General features: G+C 36.4%; 1 protein-coding gene across 1 annotated transcript; it reads left to right on the plus strand.

Annotated features, from left to right (window-relative positions):
• Positions 1–2,739: 2,739 nt before the first annotated feature.
• LOC140828305 (probable indole-3-acetic acid-amido synthetase GH3.1) lies at positions 2,740–5,029 on the plus strand. The gene is made up of 3 exons (XM_073191296.1): positions 2,740–3,177; positions 3,280–3,381; positions 3,493–5,029. Exons 1-3 carry the CDS (start codon positions 2,858–2,860, stop codon positions 4,871–4,873), a joined length of 1,803 nt encoding a protein of 600 aa, XP_073047397.1. The 5' UTR covers positions 2,740–2,857; the 3' UTR covers positions 4,874–5,029.
• Positions 5,030–24,579: the final 19,550 nt, after the last annotated feature.

Consider the following 24,579-nt stretch of genomic DNA (forward strand, 5'->3'; position numbering starts at 1 on the left):
TTAAATTCCCTCCAATGAGGGGGAGCTCCTTGTGCGCGGCGTAGCATAAGGTCTAGCTGCTGTTGATTGGCTGAGTCACCATGATTTACCTCCTCTCACAATCCTGTCGGGCTGGGGGTGAGAGGCGCCTAAGGTGAGCGATTTCACCTTTTGGAGCAATATTCCTATGTAATTAGAAAATCAAGATTTAATTGTATTCAAACCAAATTCAAAAGTTTTACTGATGCATATCTTATAATTTATTTTCTGTTGGAGAAACATATTTTTCGTTCGAGTTAGGTAGTAGTCTTGATAATTATAGTAATTAAAGAACTATCCCTTAATATATTGAATAATATTCAAATAATCAATTATGTTAAACCAAATAATTTTTTATTTATCGTATTAACGTATTCGGGGCACGTAAGTAAATTATTGAAATAATTGTTTCCTCTCACTGTAAAAAAATGTAAAAAAACTTGTCGTATTTTCTTGCACGACATATGAGGATTATTCAATTAATTAATTTAATAAGTTGGTTAATGTGGATGTATCTGCATAATTAATACAAGTTGTTGTAGTTGTAAACAAAAGGATATGCCCTACGTTTAGGGTTTTAGAAAAGAGCACAAATGGATGAATACAGTACTCTTGTTTTGTTCTATCAAATATAGGCAATGTCCGGGAGGAAATGGATAGCATTTAATATGTAAATATTAGGCATACAAAATATTTATTTATGTATATCTTAATCGATAAATTATAACCACTTTAATCGGGCTAGAAATAAACTAATCAGGGTCGATATATCGCCATTAAACCAAGTTCGAGTTCTAATTCGAGTAATTACATCTTAAAGTTAAAACGTGAACGCAACTAAAATTTGATCTTCGATAAAAATTAAAAATTTTCAGACCGAAAGAAACACCGCCTCCCTTCATCCCTAAATCGTATGCTTAAATTGATCAATTGATTTTGGACCACATATATATTATAATTCCTCGATAAAAGCAAGCGGCCAATAAATAAATAGCAAACTAAGTACTTAAGGGTAGTTCGATTAGAGATTTGGGATAACGGGAAATTGACTTTCAGTCCTCAGTCGTCGATTTTTTTGTGTTCAGTCCCTGGATATTTTTTTAATACAACATTTTCACATGAAGTGTACCACATTTCCACATGAAGTATACCACATTTTGTATGACATAATACCACAATTTTGAAGGTAGGGAGTGAACTCAAAAAATGTTTTGATTGACGATTTTTCACCAACTTCTTCTATAAATAAATATTTAACGTTGATCTAAACACTGATCCGACAAGTAACATACTTAATTATCATTTATTTAACTCAGATTGACATCATTATATATAATATAATTCAGAGGAATGCCTTTTTTTTCACTTTTTTTTTTGAACGGAGTAGGTTAAAAACCACGTAATTCGATATATCATACTAAATCATCTCTATATAGTAAATTTATATAAAAAAATAATGATGAAAAAAAATCGAAATTCTAAATATTGATTAAACGAATACAACTCAGACACCTTTCATCGCAAAAATAATAGTTCGGTGGATTTGGTCTGGATGAATAAACGATATGGACGAGATTGGTAGGGATTAAATCATTAAATCACACGTGGATTCATTCGGTAAAAGCTAGGTGGGTTTCATTAAAGAACCATTGGTAGGGATTAAATCTCTAATAGAACATTTTTATCTCACCAAAACTTATATATATTGGCATTGACGTAATCCATATTTAAAAAATGAAAAGACGTTCAGATCGCTCTCTTAGCAAAGTCAGTTATTAAAACACATACACACACACACACGCTGTATCCCCAAAAAATGGCATTTCGACGTATCTTGATTAAATTTCTGTCATATATACCAAAAAATTCTAAATGTTTTTTTAGAACTTCCATGCACATGAACAAAAAAATATATATATATAACACAACATGCATATGATGTGCATTACGTGGTGTCGCAAACTCCCCATGTCATGTAGCTAGCTTGTCCTGCAACAGTGCAATTTGCCTACCCCGGCGGCCACCGGTCGCTGTCGTGGACCAACATCTTTACCGGAAATAGGCCGCTTGGTTGGTTGACACCAGCCACAGTCCACGCCTATACCCTTGCCTAGGGATGATGACGTGGCCCCATGGTCCCATTTGCACCCCGCTGCAGAGGATCTCAGACGTGTCTGGGCCCCACATTGTCTCCCTCTCACCATACACAGCCACATTGACGAGATTACCCCTCGTCGGTTTACCACTTTCTTAGAAGCAGCCGTCTATTTGAGTGGAAGCTGTAACAAATATATATAATCTAATATTAAATTAACTGGAGAGAAATTAGTTAAATAATTTCGGTTGATTTTTTTTTTTAAAAAAATACCTCTCCAAATGAATGATCAACTCTTTTAAAAAAATGATCTTTTCAAAAAAAAAAAGTTGATCAAAATTAAAAAAAATATCCCATTAATTTGCGTGTAAGTTAAATATCTTATATCATTTCTACTAGCTTCAATTATACTCAAGATACACTATAAATATCTAATAAATAATATATAAAAATGAATTTTCACTATATAATACAACCCATTCTCAATTATAAATAATAAAAATATAATATTTTCCATAATTCCATTTCCTACCCAACATAACAAGAAATTCAAACAATTTAGAGTGACGAGTCATTCCATTCCAAGCCTCTCTCCTCCACTATATATACCACAAACGCCCCATCCTCATTTCACCATCTTCTTCCCAATATTCCTCTATCCTTCTCCCTACTCTCTCCCAATCATTAAACTAATAACGAAAACTCTTCGACAACCACATAATTATTCTTAATCTGCTTGCAGAAATGGCGGTTGATTCGATCTTGTCATCTCCACTAGGCCCTCCGGCTTGCGAGAAGGATGCCAAAGCCCTTCAGTTCATCGAAGAAATGACACGCTACGCGGACTCGGTACAGGAGAATGTCTTGGCCGAAATCCTGGCCCGGAATGCGAACACAGAGTATCTGGAAGGGTACAAGCTCGGCGGAGCCACCGACCGCGAGACTTTTAAGTCGAAAATCCCGGTGGTCACGTATGAGGATCTCCATCCTTTGATCCAAAGAATTGCTGATGGTGATCGCTCTCCGATTCTGTCCGCTCACCCCGTCTCTGAATTCCTCACCAGGTAATTGTTATTGTCAGATATAGGCTATGATTATAAATATTACTGAAATCGAATCATGCAACATTCGATGAAGAAACTGATTTTTTTTTAAATGTTTTTCAGCTCGGGAACTTCAGCTGGTGAGAGAAAACTCATGCCCACTATTCAAGAAGAATTAGATCGTCGCCAGCTTCTTTACAGCCTTCTCATGCCTGTTATGAACCTGTAAGTATAATAACTTCTTATTTTTTTGCAAAAATTGGATTTTTTTTAATATCAAAATTGGCTTGAAATCTTGTTTTCTGATGATGGGCTTTCGTGTCTTGTATGGAACAGTTACGTTCGAGGACTGGACAAAGGGAAAGGATTGTACTTCTTGTTCATAAAATCTGAGACGAAAACTCCTGGCGGGCTAGTGGCGCGACCCGTACTCACCAGCTACTACAAAAGCGAACAATTCAAGAGACGGCCCTACGACCCGTACAACGTGTACACGAGCCCGAACGAGGCCATCCTTTGTCCCGACTCGTTTCAAAGCATGTACACCCAAATGCTTTGCGGCCTTTACGAGCGGGAGCAAGTCCTCCGTGTCGGTGCGGTGTTCGCGTCGGGTCTTCTCCGGGCCATCCGGTTCCTCCAGCTGAATTGGCAGCAATTGGCCAGGGATATCCGAACGGGGACGCTCAACCCGAAAGTTACCGACGCTTCGATCCGCGAATGCATGGCCGGGATTTTGAGACCCGACTCATGTTTGGCTGACTTCATTTGCAAGGAGTGCGGTGATGATAATTGGGAAAGAATTATTACCAGGATTTGGCCAAATACTAAGTATCTTGACGTGATTGTTACCGGCGCGATGGCTCAATATATCCCAACTCTTGATTACTACAGCGGAGGATTGCCGAAGGCCTGCACGATGTACGCGTCTTCCGAGTGCTATTTTGGGCTCAATCTCAATCCCATGTGCAATCCTTCGGAAGTTTCCTACACCATCATGCCGAACATGGCCTACTTCGAGTTCTTGCCGAACGAGCCAAGCTCAAACTCAACCGTCTCCTCCCGCCGCTCGCCACCCAAACTTGTCGACCTCGCCGACCTAGAAATCGGCAAGGAATATGAACTCGTGATCACCACCTACGCCGGCCTATACAGGTACCGAGTAGGCGACATCCTGCGCGTCACCGGCTTCCACAACTCTGCCCCGCAATTCCACTTCGTGAGGCGAAAGAACGTGCTACTCAGCATCGACTCGGACAAGACCGACGAGGCCGAGCTACAAGCTTCCGTGGCCAAAGCATCACAGCTGTTGCGCGAATTCAACACGTCAGTGGTCGAGTACACGAGCTATGCGGACACGAACTCTATCCCGGGACATTACGTGATATATTGGGAGTTGCTAGCAAAGGACTCAGCCAACTCCCCCACCGACCTCGCCCTGCGCCAATGCTGCCTAGCCATGGAGGAGTCACTAAACTCTGTGTACCGCCAGTGTCGTGTAGCGGACAACTCCATTGGCCCGCTGGAGATCCGAGTCGTGAAAAACGGAACCTTCGAGGAGCTGATGGACTATGCCATTTCCAGGGGAGCTTCCATAAACCAATACAAGGTGCCAAGGTGTGTGAGTTTCACACCAATAATGGAACTCCTCGACTCAAGAGTAGTGTCTACACATTTTAGCCCATCATTGCCCCATTGGACCCCAGAACGACGTCGTTGAAAGAGCCACCCGAAAAAAAAATGACCGACCAAGAAATGTTACTTATTTTGTTGTTTCTTTTCATTTTTGTTATATATGTAATTAGGTACGATGTAAAGTAGAAAGGGACATCTAAAAGTTAGGCTCGTATTTGGTTTAATGAATTGCTCTTTTTTCTTCCTTTTGTTCTTTCTCTCAAGCAAACATATCTCAACTCATAATTATGTGATTGTTGATTATTTCCATTTTCTGCAGGTCTATTTCTCGCTTTACGTTAGCAAAATGATGACCTATTTGATGTCGATCGGCAAACTAAATAATTGACGATTATTTTCATACTCACACCACGGTTCCCAGGATCCGTGAAACCAACATAGCATACCGAAATCGCAGCGTTTTTTAGTTCCGGTTCCGATTTCCAAAAATAAACTAAAAATTAAACATTAAAAAGTGTTTTTCATTTCACTGGTGAGATATTTACATTGTTGCCAAATATTTGTTCGTGAGACCATAGCTTATCTATGCATTTCGAGCATGGAAAATCAGAGTTTCGTGGGCCGAAAACAGTGACAAAGTCACACGCACGCATGTGTGTACATCGTGCATACCATGTGAAAACGTAACTTCTGTATGGAACCCGATCCCCTGCTGTGCACAGCATGATGCTGTGCACAAATTGATTTTTTTTTATTTTTTTTTTAATTTTTCTTTTCTCTTTTCTCTTTTTTTCTCTCTCTTTTTCTACTTTTTTTCCCTCCATTTTTCTCTCTTCCACAAACATTATTCACACACTTTTATATGAAAATAGTATAAACATTTGTTTTCATCTCGTCTTCTTTTGTCCATTTTCTTCTTTTTCTCGTTTTTCCTCTAACTCAATTTTATTATTATTTTTTTGCAGGAAATACTATAACATACCAGGTTCGATTTTTTCTTCTTTTAAATGTCTAATTGTTTAGCTATCGATTTTTTTATTTGATTTTATTGGTTTCTATTTTTATGTTGCTATTGATCTGAAACAAGCCAAAAATTTTATTGATACTTTCAGATTCTTGATGGATTATAATTCAAATATCGAATTCAAGCCTAAGATTGGTTGGAATTTGATAGTCTAGACGAGTCTTGGAAGTTTTGGGTTGAATATGGTGGAAAAACTGGATTTGGAGTTAGGAAGCATTATTTTAACAAGAACAAGAACACCGGATTTATAACTTCTTATAAATATGTTTGTTGCAAGGAGGGTGTTCGTAAAAATGACAAAAGAGAATCATCGACACTCAATCCTCGGCTTGAGACTCGAACAAATTGTAAAGTAAGAATGGGTGTCACATTTGTGGATAGTAAATATAAAGTTAATGAGTTTATCGAAGAGCATAATCACTCACTCCATATTCAAGAAACAATTCATATATTGTCTTCCCAACGTAAAATTACAGAAGTTCAAGCCTATGAGATTGATTTGGCAGAGGATGTTGGGCTTAAACAAAAATCAAATTTTCAGTTGATGAGTAAGCATGCAGGGGGAATAGATGGTCTTGGTTATACAAGGTTGGATGCTAAAAATTATATTCGATCCAAAAAACAAAGAAGTATGGTATATGGGGAAGTTGGTTGTCTGCTGCGATATTTTCAACAACAATTATCTAAAAATCCATCATTTTACCATGCTAATCAGATGGATGTGGAGGAACAGATAACAAATGTCTTTTGGGCTGATGCGAGAATGCTAATCGATTATGAGTATTTTGGTGATGTTGTGTCACTAGATATCACGTATTGTACGAACCGTGCATACCGACCACTTGCTATCTTCTCAGGTTTCAAATATTATTTTCTCGATTGTAATTGTTAAAATATTATTATTTATTTTTACTCATACTTGAATATTGTAAAACATGTCATGGATACAATTAACATTGAAAACTTTGGTATTATATCTTATAACTCATTTCTCTAGACAATTTATTTCAAAACTAAAGTTTTTTTTATTGTACTAAATAATTTTTTATAATCACGTTTTTTCCAGAAACATAATAGTAGTTACTATCAACTTTTATATTTTCTATATATAATTATTAAAAAAAAAATATTTCGCCTCCCTAATCGAATTTTTTGGCTCCATCCCTGTCAGGGGTTCCCCGAGTTGGTGGACTTTGTTAGCTGTTGATCAATTGTTAAAAATTTTATTCCTTACAAACATATTTTCGGTCGAGCATGTCGCACATAATTTGTCTATTGCGATATACAAGACAAGGGTAGTTTGCGAGCTATCGCGTTAACTCGAAGTTTAGTTAATGCACACTGAAATGTAGCAACCGAAGTTTCATCGTCATATAAAAATGCAACTTACATAACTGAAAAAAATTGGAACACATTTTAATTTGAAGTCTTTGGGGAGGGATGTGCCAAGTATTAACAAATTTAAACACAGGCCAGCCAAATAATAATGCAATTAAAAATCTCACCAAATCAAATAAATAGCGAATTCCAATTAACACATAATTAATTAAAAAACACAATAATTTTGGTAGGGTCTTTATGCCAAGAATGATATTTCTTTTCATAAAATAGAGACAAGAAAATTATGGAAACAATTTTGGTATACATCTTGTGCTTATAAATAAGACTACAAGAGACAAGATTGAAGTATGGTCTCATCGAAGGCCAATATTATCTTTGCTAGGAATGAAATTGTCTGCTTTATTTTGTGCAATATTTCTATCTCACACACACACACACGCACGTCTTATTGAGAAATAACGATTTATTTGATGAATATGACTTTTGTGAGACAATCTAACAGATCTATATATGGAACAAATATTAACATTCTTGACACAAAAATAATATGTTTTCATTATCAATCTGACAAAATTGACTCGTGAGACGGACTTATTAAAGTTTTTGTGTTAATTTATTTGGTGAAACATTATTTAAAATTATAATTATACATTCATTATATAACTTTATTGATAAAATTTTTGTTTTATTTTTCTAAAATAGTCTTTCTTCTTAAATATTGCAATCCTATCTTTATTTTATTTTTTTATCCAATCATATATTTATGTATGTTTGTAAACTTTTAGATTACAATATTACTCTTAATTAAAATTTAATAAAAACAAAAAATTATTATTATTAGCTAAATTTTCAACTGCATAAACATGTAACACTTGCAAAAAGTACTAGGTTGAAGAATAACAAAATATAATCCTTATTAAATAATTGTTTTAATTAATTATCTGAAAAATACACTAAAATTATCTTTTGGAGTTAATAATTTTAAAATAATCTACTATCAGAAATTATCCCAAAATTGGATATTTTGAAGATGTGGATGTATATATGTGTGTGTGTGTGTGTGTGTGTTATATATTTTTAAAAAAGATGTGGAAAAAATTATTGAGACTAGTCCATTGTACCCAAAAAAGGAGATATAGCAACAATTAGCCCACTGTAAAGCTCACACACACATAAAAATAAGCCCCACCTGAGGCCCAAAGTGGGCACATGTGCAGCCGACAGAACGAGTGGCCCATCAGTCAAATGTGCGAGGTGACGGCACATGACCTACCATGCACCCACCACATGTTCGACCTATTGACTCACACACATTTCTCCTTTTCCTTATCTTTCACGTCTTTTCTCGAATATGATTATATGAACGAGTTTGATAGTTGGCATTTGAGGGGAACCAAGTCAAGTTTGACTTTAAAAGAAATCAGACAGATTCAGTTTGATCAAGCAACGATGAATTCGAACTGTAATTGAAGTCCGAACATGTCGAATTTTAGCGATCTTCAACCAGGTATGAATGCAAGAGCTCAAAATTTGAAATGTTTTGAGAAAAGATTTCTTCAAACCGTTTTCTGGTCTTGTGTATTTGTCGTTTTACGATTTTAGTCTTTTATGTTATCAAATTGAAGTTTTAATTACACATCTTTCGATTTTTGACAATATCATAATAACAGTGATGTCACATCAGTGCTATATTGGAAAAATCACAAAAAAATTGACAAAAAAAAATATGATGAAGAAAAACTGAAATTTGAAAATATAGATGAGAATCAATATCGCAACACGTACATAAAAAAAAAAAATAATAATTCTCTCATATCTTTTTACCAATAGTTTTATGTGATCGTTCCACGTTAGCTTTGTTTTGATTGAGACACCAATTATTTGCATGTACTGACTTGCTGGCTCACATTCTGAACTTAATGGTCAATCCTTAATCATATACACAAACATATTATACCCAATATTCATGGTTTTAGAACCATATTATGGGGTAGTTAAGGATTCTAAAAGTATATATGGTTGGCTATGCCCTGCAACAGTTTTTATTTTGTTCATTCTCCGAGTTACCTAATTAGAAAAATGCAATCATTTCAACAAAGAGTTATTTTTCAAATCTTATTATTATTATTATTTAATTTTTGATTATTCTAACTAGAAAATCGTAATACAAGCATAAATAATTGTCAAATATTTCAATCAATTGATTATTTTTCTCAAAATTCGCAACAATATATTTTGAAGGTAAAATCCAAATCTGAAAATTCATATACATCATAAGTCAATTTTATCGCAAATTAAATAATCACAACCAAATATTCTACATATTTTTATAAGAGTTGCATTTTATCTCAAAGTTTTATAATTTCATAACATATGACAATAAACCAACCAATAGACGATAATGAAGTGTGATTTGTGGATGTTGTATTATCTTTTCCTTATTGATTTGATTGACTATAATATTTAATTATGGTTTTGCCTTTCTAGATAATTATGTTAATATTTTATTGTGATATAATAACTTCCTTAAATATAATTTTATTCATGATAAGATTGTGTGGAATATTGGGTTTGCCTTTTCTAGATATTATATTTAAGATAAAGATCTTGAAGATATGATATTATTGGTTTAACTCTTAATTTCTTTATTTTGTAGATTTCTTTGTGAGATGAAGTGAATTATAAATAAGAGAGATGGAGATTAAAGAAGAGAGAGAGAAGAGAGAGAAACTTAGAGAGTTTTAGTGGATGGGTTTTTTTTTACTTGGAAGAAATTTTCGTGGAGATTTTTGTGTGAGTTTTTGTGAGAGTGTTTTTCGTGGAAGAGTATTTCATGGAGGAGAGATTTTCGTAGGAGCTTTTTCGATCTATTGATCGTGTGTTTTTCAATCTTCACTTGAAAGTTTTCGTTGCTGCATATTGTGTGCACTTTGCACGTCGTGAATATCAGAGAAATAAGTCATCAAGGATCGTGCTGTTTTGAAGAGTGGTGATCGCGTGTTGCCGTGAATGTTGAGAACATCTGCAGACAACATCTGTGAAGAAGTTGGCTGAAGACTGTTTTCGTGGATTCCCTTTGGCATCACGTTTTGCTTTCTTGTTTTAGTTTTTATTCTGGTTATTTGTTTTTAGAAAGCATTTGTTTTCCAACTTGTTGAGGAAATTGATTTTTGTGAAAATCACTAGTGATAGGCTTTTGTGTAAACGATTTGGTTTTTCTAGTGATTAATTTTTGCCATAAGGCACCACACAAGTATTTATACTTGTGCATATTTAATCTCGTCCATTTATTTATTTTAAGTCAATTTGTGTTATAAAAATTAATTTTCCGCTGCATGTTGTCTGAGATGTTGTAACATTTAGAACAACATTTAATTCTGATAAAACACAAATTCTTTGTTTTTACATCCTATACTGAAAGTCTTATTATTTATTGTTATCTTTCGGACAATATATTCTAACAAGAGGTATCAGAGCCTACTCTTGATATACTAAGTGTTGATTCTGGTTTTGTTTTGTTTGACAGAAATATCTAATGGACACATCCTTGACTGCACTGTTGACAGAAAATCGCTGGTTGCAGGTGAATCCTTTAGGTGTTGCCACACCTGGCCGCAACATATGCAAAAATTCAGTATGTCTGAAATCCACAACTTCTGGAAATTTGAGTGGAGATGATGAATCAGAAGCTGATGATAAAAATCACTCTTGAAAGTGTGCAAAAGTTTTATGAAGAGTCATTTGAAGACTGGACCAAAAGAAACAAGTTGAACTCAAGTCTTGTGAAGGAGAACACTGATCTAAAAGCCGTAGTTGCAAAACTTGAGGTAATTTTGAGCAAAAATGATTTGGAACTTGGAAAGATCAAAGAAGAACTTCAAAAAGCAACTGAAACCTTGTCCAAGTTTAATTCGAGCACATCAAAGCTTGAAACCATTCTTTCAATGGGAAGAGATGACAAGAAGGGTTTGGGATTTAAAGACAGTGTATATGAAACTGGTGAATCTTCAAAATCCATTGTCTTTGTGAAAGGAAAAACTGAAACATTCAAACCGCCACAACCTACATCTTCAACCAAAAGCTTTTCACCGAAAAGACAAACCACTGCATCTATTACTAAGAATAGAAAATGAAGGTATGTATTCCATTACTGTTTTAAGCCATGACATATCAGGCCTTACTGTTTTAAACTCAGGGATGATCGTATGAATCGAAAGTCGAGTCGGATGTTGCCCCGAATGTTGTCCAACACTTCCTGCAACACTTCCCATCATCGACATACAATAAGACAAATTTGGGTACCAAAGGTAAAAACGCACTGTAAAGTTGTCTATACTTCGTTAAAAACTAACACTGCAGGTCATTGGTACATTGATAGTGAAAGCTCACGCCACATGACTGGATCACGAGAATATCTCACCGATTATGTTGAACAAAAATGTGGCAGAGTGACATATGGAGGGGGAGTTAAAGGAAAAATTGTTGGAAAGGGTACTTTGAATGTTGAAGGATTGCCAAAGCTCCACAATGTGCTTTATGTTGAAGGATTGAATTCAAATCTTATAAGCATAAGCCAATCGTGTGATGATAATTTGCTTGTTAAATTTGATAAACATAACTGTGAAGTTTTTGATGAAGCGAACATGTGTATTATGATGGGTACAATATCTTCGGATAACTGCTATCAAATAGGTGAGGAACTTTCGTGCACACATGTGCAAATCACCGAACTTGACCTTTAGCATAAAAAACTCGGACATGCAAATTTCAAAACCTTGAAGAACTTGAGTAAGTACGATGCAGTACGAGGTATGCCTAATCTTTCATCTGGAATATCATATGTGTGCGGAGATTGTTAAAAAGGAAAACAGACGCGCGTGTCGCACCCAGTGTTGCCAACATCTGGGACAACATGCTTTCTGGAATTACTGCACATGGATCTTATGGGTCATATGGAAGTGGAAAGCTATAGAGGTAAGAAGTATTCTTTTGTGTGTGTTGATGATTTCTCACGGTTTTCATGTATAAGTTTCGTTAGGGAGAAATCGGACACTTTCGATGTGTTTAAACGATTGGTCAGAAGGATCACAAACTTCCATAATTTGAAGGTGAGAAGGATCAGGACTAATCATGGTAAAGAATTTAAAAATTCTTCAATCTCATCACTTTGTGACAGGAAAGGAATTTCACATGAATTTTCGGCACCAAAAACTCCACAGCAGAATGGCATTGCCGAACGCAAGAATAGAACACTTCAAGAAATGACAAGGGTGATGTTGACTTCAAAGTGAATTTCAAAGCGTCTTTGGGCAGAAGCCCTTAACACCGCTTGCCACATTTCAAATAGGGTGTATTTGAGAAGTGGTTTGACTATGACATCGTATGAGATAATTATGGGAAAGAAGCCTAACCTTAAATATTTTCATGTTTTTGGCTGTGTGTGCTGTGTTTTGAATGACATGAATCAACTTGCCAAATTTGACTCAAAGAGTGATAAGTGTTTGTTTTTGGGATATGCCACTAATAGTCGTGCTTATCGGATGTTTAATCTTAGATTTAGGATTATTATGGAATCTATTAATGTTGTTTTTGATGATTATACAGATCTGAAAAAGAGAACTGTTGAGGATGATGTGGATGAGCTTCTGGAAATTTCTATATCAATGTAAAATACAGATGTTGCCCCAGATGTTGCAACATCTAGCACAACATGTGACACTGAAGTAACTGGATCTGAAGAAGTGACAAACAGTGATGATGCAGTAAATGGTGGACAGAACATTCAAACTAAAATCCAGAAAAATCATCCATCATCCCAAATAATTGGAAGTGTGCATGGAGAAGTTCAAATTCGAAAGAAAGAGAAAGTGGATTACCGCAAGTTGGCTGGATTTATTTGCATGATCTCTACGTACTCAAATGTTAGATTTTCATGTTTTCTATCTAATTTCGAACCCAAAAATGTTGATGAGGCGTTAAAAGATGAATTTTGGGTTAATGCAATGCATGAGGAGCTTGAGCAATTTGTTCGAAATGATGTTTGGACTTTGGTTCCACCTCCTGACTATGGTAACATAATTGGTACAAAATAGATTTTCAAGAATAAAACTGATGAGTCGGGAAACATCATTCGAAACAAAGCAAGGTTGGTTGCTCAAGAGTACACACAGGTTGAAGGGGTTGATTTTGATGAGACATTTGCTCTTGTTGACCGCATTTAGTCAGTCAGACTATTGCTAGCTATTGCATGCTATATGAAAATCAAACCTTTTCAAATGGATGTCAAAAGTGCGTTTTTAAATGGGTTTTTGAGTGAGGAAGTGTATGTAAGACAACATAAGGGTTTTGAGGATCCACACCATTTGGATCATGTCTACAAATTGAAGAAGACACTTTATGGTTTGAAGCAAGCACCACGTACATGGTATGGGAGATTAACAGAATATCTACTTGAAATCGGCTTCAAACGAGGTGAGGTAGACAAAACTCTTTTTATTCAAAAGTCCAAAGGTGAGATTCTTATTTTTCAAGTTTGTGTTGTTGATATAATCTTTGGTTCCTCATCTCAAAAGCATGCTGATAATTTTGTTGAGTGCATGTCATCTACATTTGAAATGAGCGTGGTTGGTGAATTAAGTTTCTTTCTTGGTTTACAAATAAAACAAATGCATGATGACATCTTTTTGTGTCTCTTTCAACGGCTGAATCCGAATATGTGGCAGCAAGAAGTGGTTGCACTCAACTTTTGTGGATGAATCAAATGGTAGAAGACTATGGGCTTAAAAGTGAAACTTTAGTTGTGTACTGTGATAATTCTAGTACAATTGATATTTCAACAAATCCAGTAAAACACTCTCGAACAAAACACATTGACATTAGACATCACTTTATTCGAGATTTAGTAGGAAAATGATTGATTTGAATTGAATTTTTGGTACAAATAACCAACTGGCTGACATATTCACAAAAGCATTAGATTTTGAGAGATTCTCCAACCTTAGGAAATCTCTCAGCATGTGTTCTGTATAAACATACATAGATGTTGTCTCAGATGTTACAACATCTCGGACAATACCTAACATGCATGTGCATTTCTAGGACTTAGACATACTGCATTTGCATTCATACTGTTATATGATGTGTTATCACAATGTTGCATAATCTTCTGGTGCACTTATAATTTCTTGTTCTATCTAATCTTAACACACTTGGATATGCTTAACAATCTGATTAAATCACAAAGTAGTTGAAGGATGATCATGTACTCCATGACATTGTCCCATACGAAAAGTGACTTGGAAAGATCGAGTAAAAAGACAAATTAATTATGCATATGCTCTGTATCAGAAGAAAAGATCGGAAAAAGCTACATAAAAGAGTCCAATGAAGACTGTGCTTTTAGTGTGGGAGCTACCTCTTCTGAATTTCATACAGAAGGTAAAATAGAAGAAATTGGAAAAAGCTACCTAGAGGAGTCCTAAAGAAGTCCGTTCTTCTAGTGTGGGAGCTACCACTTCTATGATCAGATAGTTGTTAAGTCACCAAGTATGAAGAAAAATCAAAATTGTTTTTTCTGGAATTGTGCGTGTTGTCAGAAAATGTTGCCAACATTTGTTAAAACATTTCATTTGTGAACATATATCATATTTGTTTTCATGTTTCTATTTCTGTTACATTCTGTTATTAGGCATAAATATGTCATGCATAAACATACCATTGTGAATATTGTTGTGTCATGAGGTATGAGTATTTCAACAGAGAAAATTCGTTAAAAATCCAGATTTTACGAAAAATTGAATATGTGTGATCTTCGATATTTCAGTGGTGATAATTCGGTGTGAGTTTTAATTCTGGAATTTTTTTTCAAATGATTTTGACGCAATTATCTCAGTAATTTTTGATAATGATTACGGACTAAAGCTGATCTTGTCTCCTATGAGAACTTAGTTTCTGACTATCGTCTAGCTATGGAGGTGATGTCCATTCTGGACAAAATGGGGGGAGAAGATGCGACTCAAACTCAAGGGACTGTGAATTGAAAGGATTACATGATACCATCTATCTGATACCTTTTCTTGATTTCTTTTAATGTTCTTCTCTGTTAAAGGTTCTGCTTCCCTGATGTGTTTTTTTTAGTGAACTGTTAATGATTTTTGTAGGTGTTGTCTCAGGTGTTGCCAACACAACGAACAACACCCGTACTAACTTGATTTTATTCAAGAGGAGAAAAATTCTCATATTGAGGGGGATTTAACTGGAGTTTAACTGAGAAATTGAGTTTGATTTTGTCCAGAAAGACAAAAAAGGGGAGATTGAAGGAAAATATAATTTCCATAGTAAATTGATTTCCCTAATATTATCTTTTTCTTGTTGATTTGATTAACTATAATATTTAATTATGGTTTTGCCTTTCTAGATAATTATGTTAAGATTTTATTGTGATATAATATCTTCCTTAAATCTAATTTCATTCATGATAAGATTGTGTGGAATATTGGGTTTGATTTTTCTAGATATTATATTTATGATAAAGATCTTGAAGATATGATATTATTGGTTTAACTCTTGATTTCTTTATTTTGTAGATTTCCTTGTGAGATGAAGTGAATTATAAACAAGAGAGATGGAGATTAAAGAAGAGAGAGAAATTTAGAGAGTTTTAGTGGATGATTTTTTTTTTTTTACTTGGAAGAAATTTTCGTGGAGATTTTTGTGTGAGTTTTTGTGAGAGTGTTTTTCGTGGAAGAGTATTTCATGGAGGAGAGATTTTCGTAGGAGCTTTTTCGATCTATTGATCGTGTGTTTTTCAATCTTCACTTGAAAGTTTTCGTTGCTGCATATTGTGTGCACTTTGCACGTCGTGAATATCAGAGAAATAAGTCATCAAGGATCGTGCTGTTTTGAAGAGTGGTGATCGCGTGTTGCCGTGAATGTTGGGAACATCTGCAGACAACATCTGTGAAGAAGTTGGCTGAAGACTGTTGTCGTGGATTCCCTTTTGGCATCGCGTTTTGCTTTCTTGTTTTAGTTTTTATTCCGGTTATTTGTTTTTAGAAATCATTTGTTTTCTCAACTTGTTGAGGAAATTGATTTTTGTGAAAATCACTAGTGATAGGTTTTTGTGTAAACGATTTGGTTTTTCTAGTGATTAATTTTTGCCATAAGGCACCGCACAAGTATTTATACTTGTGCATATTTAATCTCGTCCATTTATTTATTTTAAGTCAATTTGTGTTATAAAAGTTAATTTTCCGCTTCATGTTGTCCGAGATGTTGTAACATCTGGAACAACATTGTTAGACATGAATTCTATTGTGGCGATGATAACTAAAACCAGTAGACCAGCAGACCAGATCAAACGTCTAATTTATCATTAGCTGCTGTTCTAGTAAAACTAAATCAGATAGAAGAGATAGTTATACAAAACCAGTAGAAGACGTTGCCTAACGTTACTTCTTTAATGTTACCGTTAAGGGTTCCAAGTACTAGTATTAATTGCGGCATTAATTGCTATACTGAATCATTTAATGCACCTTACCCATTTTGGTATAAAACAGAACTGATTGTTCTACAGTCTTGTTGCAGGAACTTCTTTTGGCAATATAGCTGACTCTATCAGACTATCTGAAGACTATTCTGATTTATGGACGTTGAACTCAGTTGCTCTTATATAAGGGTAACAAACCTTACTCAAAAGCAAGGTTACAAAAACAGATTTTCAAGGATCAAAGCTTTTACATCGAAATCACTCTTAAAGTTCAACAAAAAGAAAAGTAGCACACGCTTCATAGCAATTATCTGATCATTTGAAGATCATCTTGTGCTACTGATCATCACACTCTTCACTATCACTACACTATCTTTACTTCATCAAGAAGAGTTTGTAATCTGAAAAGAGTCTTTTCAGAACCTTGTGTTACGCACATTTGTGAGTTGAGAAACTAAGAGTTTCAGTAGGCTGAAGTGTAAGTCCTTCTGAAGTGGGTGTGTACAAGAGTTGTACTGTAATATCCAAAGTCTTTTAGTTATACCTTCTGGAAACAGAAGAAGGGGAGACGTAGAAGAGTTTATCTTCGAACTTCCATAAACAACTGCTGCCTACTGTTTTACTGTTTTTCTACTACTTCATCAGATTGTTTCCGCACATTTTCATTGTAATCAGGTGAAAGTACACGCACAAGATCAACTACTATTCTTAACAGGATTCTAGTACTTCATTAGAACGAAAAACGAGTTGAGTTTATTCACCCCCCTTCTAAACTCAACTTCGATCCTCAACAATTGGTATCAGAGCAGGTTATTCTTGTTTGTGAAAAACTACAACAAATGGCACATTTTAGCAAGATCCCTATGTTCTCTAAGGAAGATTTTGATGACTGGAAGATAAGAATGCAAGCACATCTTGCAGCACAAGACGATGACATGTGGTATGTCATCACAGATGGTCCACTGAGAATCTTAAAGCCTAATACAGCTATTGCTGTCACTGACGGAACACCACAGATGGTCGAAAAATCAAGAAGTGAATGGACCAGTGAAGATAAGAAAAAGGCCAATCTTGATAATGTGGCGAAAGATATATTGTATAAAACTCTAGACAAGAACACCTTCGTCAAGATAAAGATGTGTTCTACTGCAAAGGATATTTGGGAAAAGCTCATCCAGATATGCGAAGGGAATGAGCAAACAAAAGAAAACAAACTGTCTGTAGCCATGCAGAAGTTTGAAAATCTAAAAATGAGAGCTGGTGAAACTCTAAATGAGTTCGATGAAAGATTCAGTAGCCTGGTCAATGAGATAGCTGCTCTGGGTAAAGAGCATAGCAACAGGGAAATAGCCCTCAAGGTGATGAGAGCATTACCTAGAGAATGGGATGTTAAAACAATGGCTATGAGAGTATCCAAAGACTTGAACAAATTGGAGCTGAACGATTTATTTGCAGATCTGAAAGCCTACGAGTTCGAATTGGAAGTGAGAAGTGGAGAAAAGCCTTCAAGCCTACCAACCAAGGCTCTTGCTGCTACTGCTACTGCTACTGCTACTGCCTCTACCTCTTCTACTGCTGCTGCAGTTGTACCTCAGGCATTACCGACTGTGATCACTGACAATACTCTGGAGAAGACTGCTGAACAAATCAGTAGTGATGCTATGTCTCTGTTTGTAAAGAAATTCTCCAGGTTCATGAAGAAGAACCATCGAACTTATCAGGGTCCCAATCGCAACTTCAAGAAAGACTCACCATCTGGTGATATGGGATGCTTTAACTGTGGAAAGATAGGTCATTTCATTGCAGATTGTCCTAAACCAAAGAAGGATGACCAAAAGAGAAAGGATCACAAAAGGAATGACAAAAAGTCCAGAAGAGATCGAAAAGCGATGATTGCAGAAGAAAGCAAATCCAAGTGGGCGGACTCTAGCTCTGAGTCATCTGACTCAGAAAGCCATTCCAGTGACAGTGATTCAGAAGAAGTAAAATGTCTCATGGCAGACACTGACTCAACCTCGACATCTGGAGAGGTATTTGATTTTGACTCCGACGAATTTACACGAACTGATCTGATTAATGCTTTACATGATATGGTAGAAGAGTATTCTAGACTTTCTCAATCATTCGAGGAAGTTAAGATCGAAAATCAGGACTTAAAGAATCAGAACAGTAAGTTAACTTGCGTGCAAGTAGACAGCTGTAATGATTTACAAGTTGAGATGAGTAAATTGATAACTGAGAATGAAAGAGCCAAAGCAGATTACCAGAAGGTGCTTTCTGAGAACCAGAAGTTGTCGCTACTGGTAAATGCTTGGAATAAGTCTTCTGTTTCATTGGAAAAGATGCAAGAATTACAAAAACAGTCTGGAGACAGGAGTGGTCTCGGATTTTGTAATGATGAAGGATCTTCTGAAACGAATACCAAGCCAAAACTGGATATGTGCAAAGGGAAATATATTCATTTTGTGAAATCCAGCATGGTACAGGAACCAGTAGTATCTACTGCTTCAGTTGAAAGGAATGTAAATCTAACGAACAGAAGAACGCACTATGGTCTGGGTTACGTTAAACCTAAGGAAAAAGTTGACCAGAGTTACAGATTCAGAAGAGAATTCAACTCTGGAAGACAACATCCTATGAAGGTTAAAAACTACCAGTACTACAACTCTAAGCCTGTTCAGAAGAGATACAGACTGGAAAACAGAAACAGAAGGGAAGAACACCATTTTGATATGCATAACGTTAGAAATAACAGATCTTCGTTGCACACACATCTTTGGATATCCGAAGTACAAAGTCCCCAAGAGTTGTACAAATGTGGGTTCCCAAAGGACTGATAAAGCTTGGACCCAAATAGATTTGGGTACCAGTTACTAAAATTTGTGTTTGCAGGAACAGAAGAAGGAAGCAGAAATCAGTAACTCTACATGGTATCTGGATAGTGGATGTTCCAGACACATGACTGGACAGAAAAACCTACTCTCTGAGATAGTGAGTTGTACTGGACCAAAGATAACTTTTGGAGACAACTCAAAAGGTAGAACCATGGGTAAGGGTAAGATTATCCATGGTAACATCACTATAAATGACGTGTTACTAGTTGACAACCTCTGTTACAATCTTATCAGCATTAGTCAACTGTGTGATAATGGTTATTCTGTAGCTTTCCAGAAGCATTCATGCATAATTAAAGATTCTGCTGAAACTGCTGTGTTAACTGGAAAGAGAGAAGGCAACACTTACAGAGTCTCCTGGAACTCAAATCATGTCAATACTCCTACATGCCTAGTTGCTTCTCTTAGCAATAAACATTGGCTATGGCACAAGAAATTGAATCATCTGAATTTCAAGTCAATCAATTATCTCAAAAAGCAGAATATGGTTGATGGATTACCTGATATTAATTTTGTTAAAAATCATGTTTTGTTCTGCTTGTTAGCTTGGGAAACAGATAAGATCTAGCTTCAAGACCAAAGATAGCAAATCAACTTCAAGATGTCTGGAACTACTGCATATGGATCTATTTGGCCCAATTCCCATCATGAGCTTAGGGGGAATGAAGTATACTCTTGTTGTCATTGATGATTTTTCTAGATTTACTTGGGTAATCTTTCTCGCAGGAAAAGATCAGACCAGTAGTCTCTTGATCAAGCTTCTGAAAAGGATTCAAAATGAAAAATCTACCACCATCATTAAAATCAGAAGTGATCGGGGCACTGAATTCACTAACAAGTATCTTGAGCTATATTTGAATGAACAGGGAATTCATCATGAATATTCAGCTGCCAGAACTCCTCAACAAAACGGAGTAGCTGAGAGGAGAAATAGAACTCTAAAAGAAGCAGCTAGAACATTGCTAGCAGATGCAGACATCTCTCAGCGCTTCTGGGCTGAAGCTATCAATACTGCTTGTTACACGCAAAACAGATCGATGGTCAACAAAAGACACAACCAGACTCCGTATGAAATATGGAAAGGGAAGAAGCCTAACATATCTTACTTTCATGTATTTGGTTGCAAATGTTTTGTATTAAATAATGGCAAAAATCATTTGACTGCATTTGATTCTAAATCAGATGCTGGGATATTCCTTGGTTACTCTGCTGTAAGCAGAGCGTTTAGAATATTCAACAATAGAACTCTTAATGTTGAAGAATCGATTCATGTTGTCTTCGATGAAGACAGCAGTGCTGAAATCTCTAACATATCTGATTTAAGTAACAGGTTAGACAGGATTCATCTGGAAATTGACAGCGAAGATGATGTAGAAGCTAATACCAAGGATCTTCAAAATCCAGAACCAGACATTCCATTAGTGGAACCAGAAGTACAGACTTTGGATCTACCAATACCAGCAGAAGATGTTCTAGAGCCTACTACTGATTTTGTGGAAAACAATCTTAATGTATCAAATCAGGAAGATGCTCAGTTAAATCCGTTTATCTGGAGAAAGTCCCATCCTCCATCATTGGTTATTGGTAATCCAGCAGCGCCTTTAAGAACCAGAAGGCAAATGTTTAATGAATATATGCATGCTGCTTTTATATCTCAGGATGAACCAAAGAAAATTGAAGAAGCTCTTCTGGATCCTAGTTGGATTGAAGCCATGCAAGAAGAGCTGAATCAATTCAAGCGTAATGATGTTTGGTTTCTAGTACCTAGAACATCTCACCAAGCTGTCATTGGAACTCGGTGGGTATTTAGAAACAAACTTAATGAAGAAGGCACAGTGGTCAGAAACAAAGCTAGATTGGTGGCTCAAGGCTTCAGACAAGAAGAAGGCATAGACTTTGATGAGACTTATGCACCAGTAGCAAGGCTCGAAGCAATCAGAATATTCTTAGCCTTTGCTGCTTTCAAAAATTTCAAAGTATATCAAATGGATGTGAAAAGTGCATTTCTCAATGGTCTTTTACAAGAAGAAGTTTACGTGGAACAACCTCCAGGTTTTATCGATCATTTCTCTCCTCATCATGTATTTAAATTACACAAAGCACTATAAGGTCTAAAACAAGCACCTAGAGCTTGTTATGACACTCTATCACAGTTTCTTATTGATCATGATTTTACCATTGGAGCAGTAGATAAAACCTTGTTTACTTTAGTCAAGAATAAGCATACTCTTTTAGTACAGATCTATGTTGATGATATCATTTTTGGGTCAACTAACCCCAAATTATGTGCAAAGTTTGGAAAATTGATGCATGATAAATTTGAGATGAGTATGATGGGAGAATTAACATTCTTCCTAGGACTGCAAATCAAGCAATCAGAAACTGGAATCTTTATAAATCAAGCCAAATATACCAAGGAGCTTCTGAAAAAATTTGGAATGGAAGCATGTTCTGCTGCTTCTACTCCAATGAGCTCATCTATTAAGCTTGATAAAGATGAAAGTGGTATTCCAGTAGAGGTAACTCAGTATCGAGGTCTTATTGGTTCATTATTATATTTAACTGCCAGTAGACCAGATATCATGTTTGCTGTTTGCATTTGTGCTAGATTTCAATCTAACCCCAAACAATCTCATTATATTGCTGCTAAACGTATTTTGAAATACTTAAAAGGAACTCAAAATGTTGGTTTATGGTATCCCAATGACTCATCGTTAAATCTTATTGGATATTCAGATGCTGACTATGCAGGTTGCAAACTAGATCGAAAAAGCACAAGTGGTTTTTGTCAATTTCTTGGTGATAGGCTGATATCCTGGTTTAGCAAGAAACAGACTTCCATAGCCACATTTACTCCAGAAGCAGAATATCTGGCTGCTGGAAGCTGCTGCTCTCAGATACTGTGGATTCAACAACAGTTGAGAGATTATGGGATTCAAGCCTCAGAATCACCTATATTCTGTGACAATACCAGTGCAATTGCAATCACTCAAAATCCAGTACTTCATTCCAGAACGAAGCACATAGACATCAGACATCATTTTATCAGAGATCACGTGCAGAAGAAGAACATTCGTCTGGAATATGTCTCTACTGATCAACAAACAGCAGATATCTTCACGAAACCCTTACCAGAGAATAAGTTTTCTTACTTTCGTAACTCTCTTGGTTTAATAGATTTAACTTAATTACTTTCTGATTATCTTGGTTAACTTTTATTATTCGCTTATTCATCGTACTGAACTTGAAAAAAAGCAGTAGAGTATAGTCAAGTGCTGAAAATGAAATTTTATTAGAAACCATTCCAGTACATTACATCATGCAAAAGTAAAAACAGTAGATCTTAAATGCTATTTATCCAGTAGCGTTATCTTTAGCTTTTGACTTCAGAAGTTCTCTGTAATTTGCTTAATAAGCACTTCAACACGAACAAGACTTTCTAAGCAAAGAAAGGCCTAGAAAGAATCTAACAAGCTTGGGACTTGTTAGAACTAATCTATTTTTTAGATGCCTTACAGGGCATCAGAGGGGATTTCATCATCATCAATCCACCAGCACTCTCTAATTGTGTAGTGACCCGTTCCAGAATCACCTACTAATCAAAAACTAAGCATGCAATTAACCTAATTAATTATAATCAGAGATAACAGCGGAAATATGGCCAACAACAATAGTTATACAACCCAATCGAAATCGAAGTCTAGACTAACTCAAAATGAAATATCCAGTACAACCATATCGAATCAAATGGAAAACACTGAAAACTAAACCAACCAGCTACTCAACGTCCTCCTCCTGCTCCTCCTGAGCCATCCAACCTGAGGCCTGCCCCGTGGGAATGGGGTGTCCAAGAATAAACAAAACCGAGGACGTGAGCGATAAGAACGCCCAGTACAAAAGTATGAGTATACAAACCTATATGAAATGCACATGCTATGATATGATACCAGGGTAGTCAAGAAACAGGAATCACAAAGGATCTCAAAATGCTCAGTCTAGAGGCGCCAAGTGGATAGTGCCGCGCGGTCCAACCTCTGGGTCACTGCATCCACTACAAGACAGACGTGGACCTAAAATGTCCCGGACCACCGAAGCCCTCCCGACCCGTCGGCCACTGTGTACTCTCGGTGTCCATGCGTCCACAAGACAGGGCTGAGCGGCCCCAAGATATAGCTTATCTCGAAAGAGATACAGCTCAACAGTAAAGGCTATCTCGAAGGAGATACGGCTCAACATGATATGCAATATGCATCATAACTCGTGACATAATAGCATGCATCATATGACATATAACAATGCAGCAAATACTCATGCAACACATATATGAATGTATACTCAACCAGGATATCTCGGATAGTACTTTCGTACCTCTATCACAGCAAGCCTAGCCTTACGCAACACCGCTAATCAGGTCTAGAACAAGCCTACGCATCAAAAGCATACTCAATCAATACTACCATGCTCGACTAGCAAAACCAGTACTCCCTAGTACTACCAAAGGTTTAGGGTTTACCTTCGTCCGTCGACAGCCCTTTGATGTCGATTGCCTTGAAACTCAGGCGCCGCTACGCTACTACTCCTGGCAGCTCTTGGCTATCGCTCGACCAACAACTAACCCTAGAAACCTTCCAAATCCTCTCAACTATGAGGCAAAATCATGAATTGGCAAGTCACAAATGAGAAATCCGAGCACTATTTATAGGCCATGTTCGGATCCTCCGAACAACACTTCAGAACGTCCGAACGCTACGTGTCCATTGGCTCTTGACAGCTCATGATCGGATCCTCCGATCATACACTTCGGACCGTCCGAACATGCATGGAAAAAATGACGTGTCGATCAACACTTGACACCTATGATCGGATTCACCGAACTACACTTCGGATCGTCCGAACTCTTCGGTGCTTCCGAACCCTCTTCGGTCCGTCCGATCATGACCATAGCCAAAATTACACCTTAAACCTTCTTAATCACCATTACTCCGTTAATTACCCAATTTGGAATTCGGGCTACTACATTCTCCCCCCCTTAAAAGATTTCGTCC

This window comes from Primulina eburnea, chromosome 1 (genome assembly GCF_022965805.1).
Source record: "Primulina eburnea isolate SZY01 chromosome 1, ASM2296580v1, whole genome shotgun sequence".
NCBI classification, from domain to species: domain Eukaryota; kingdom Viridiplantae; phylum Streptophyta; class Magnoliopsida; order Lamiales; family Gesneriaceae; genus Primulina; species Primulina eburnea.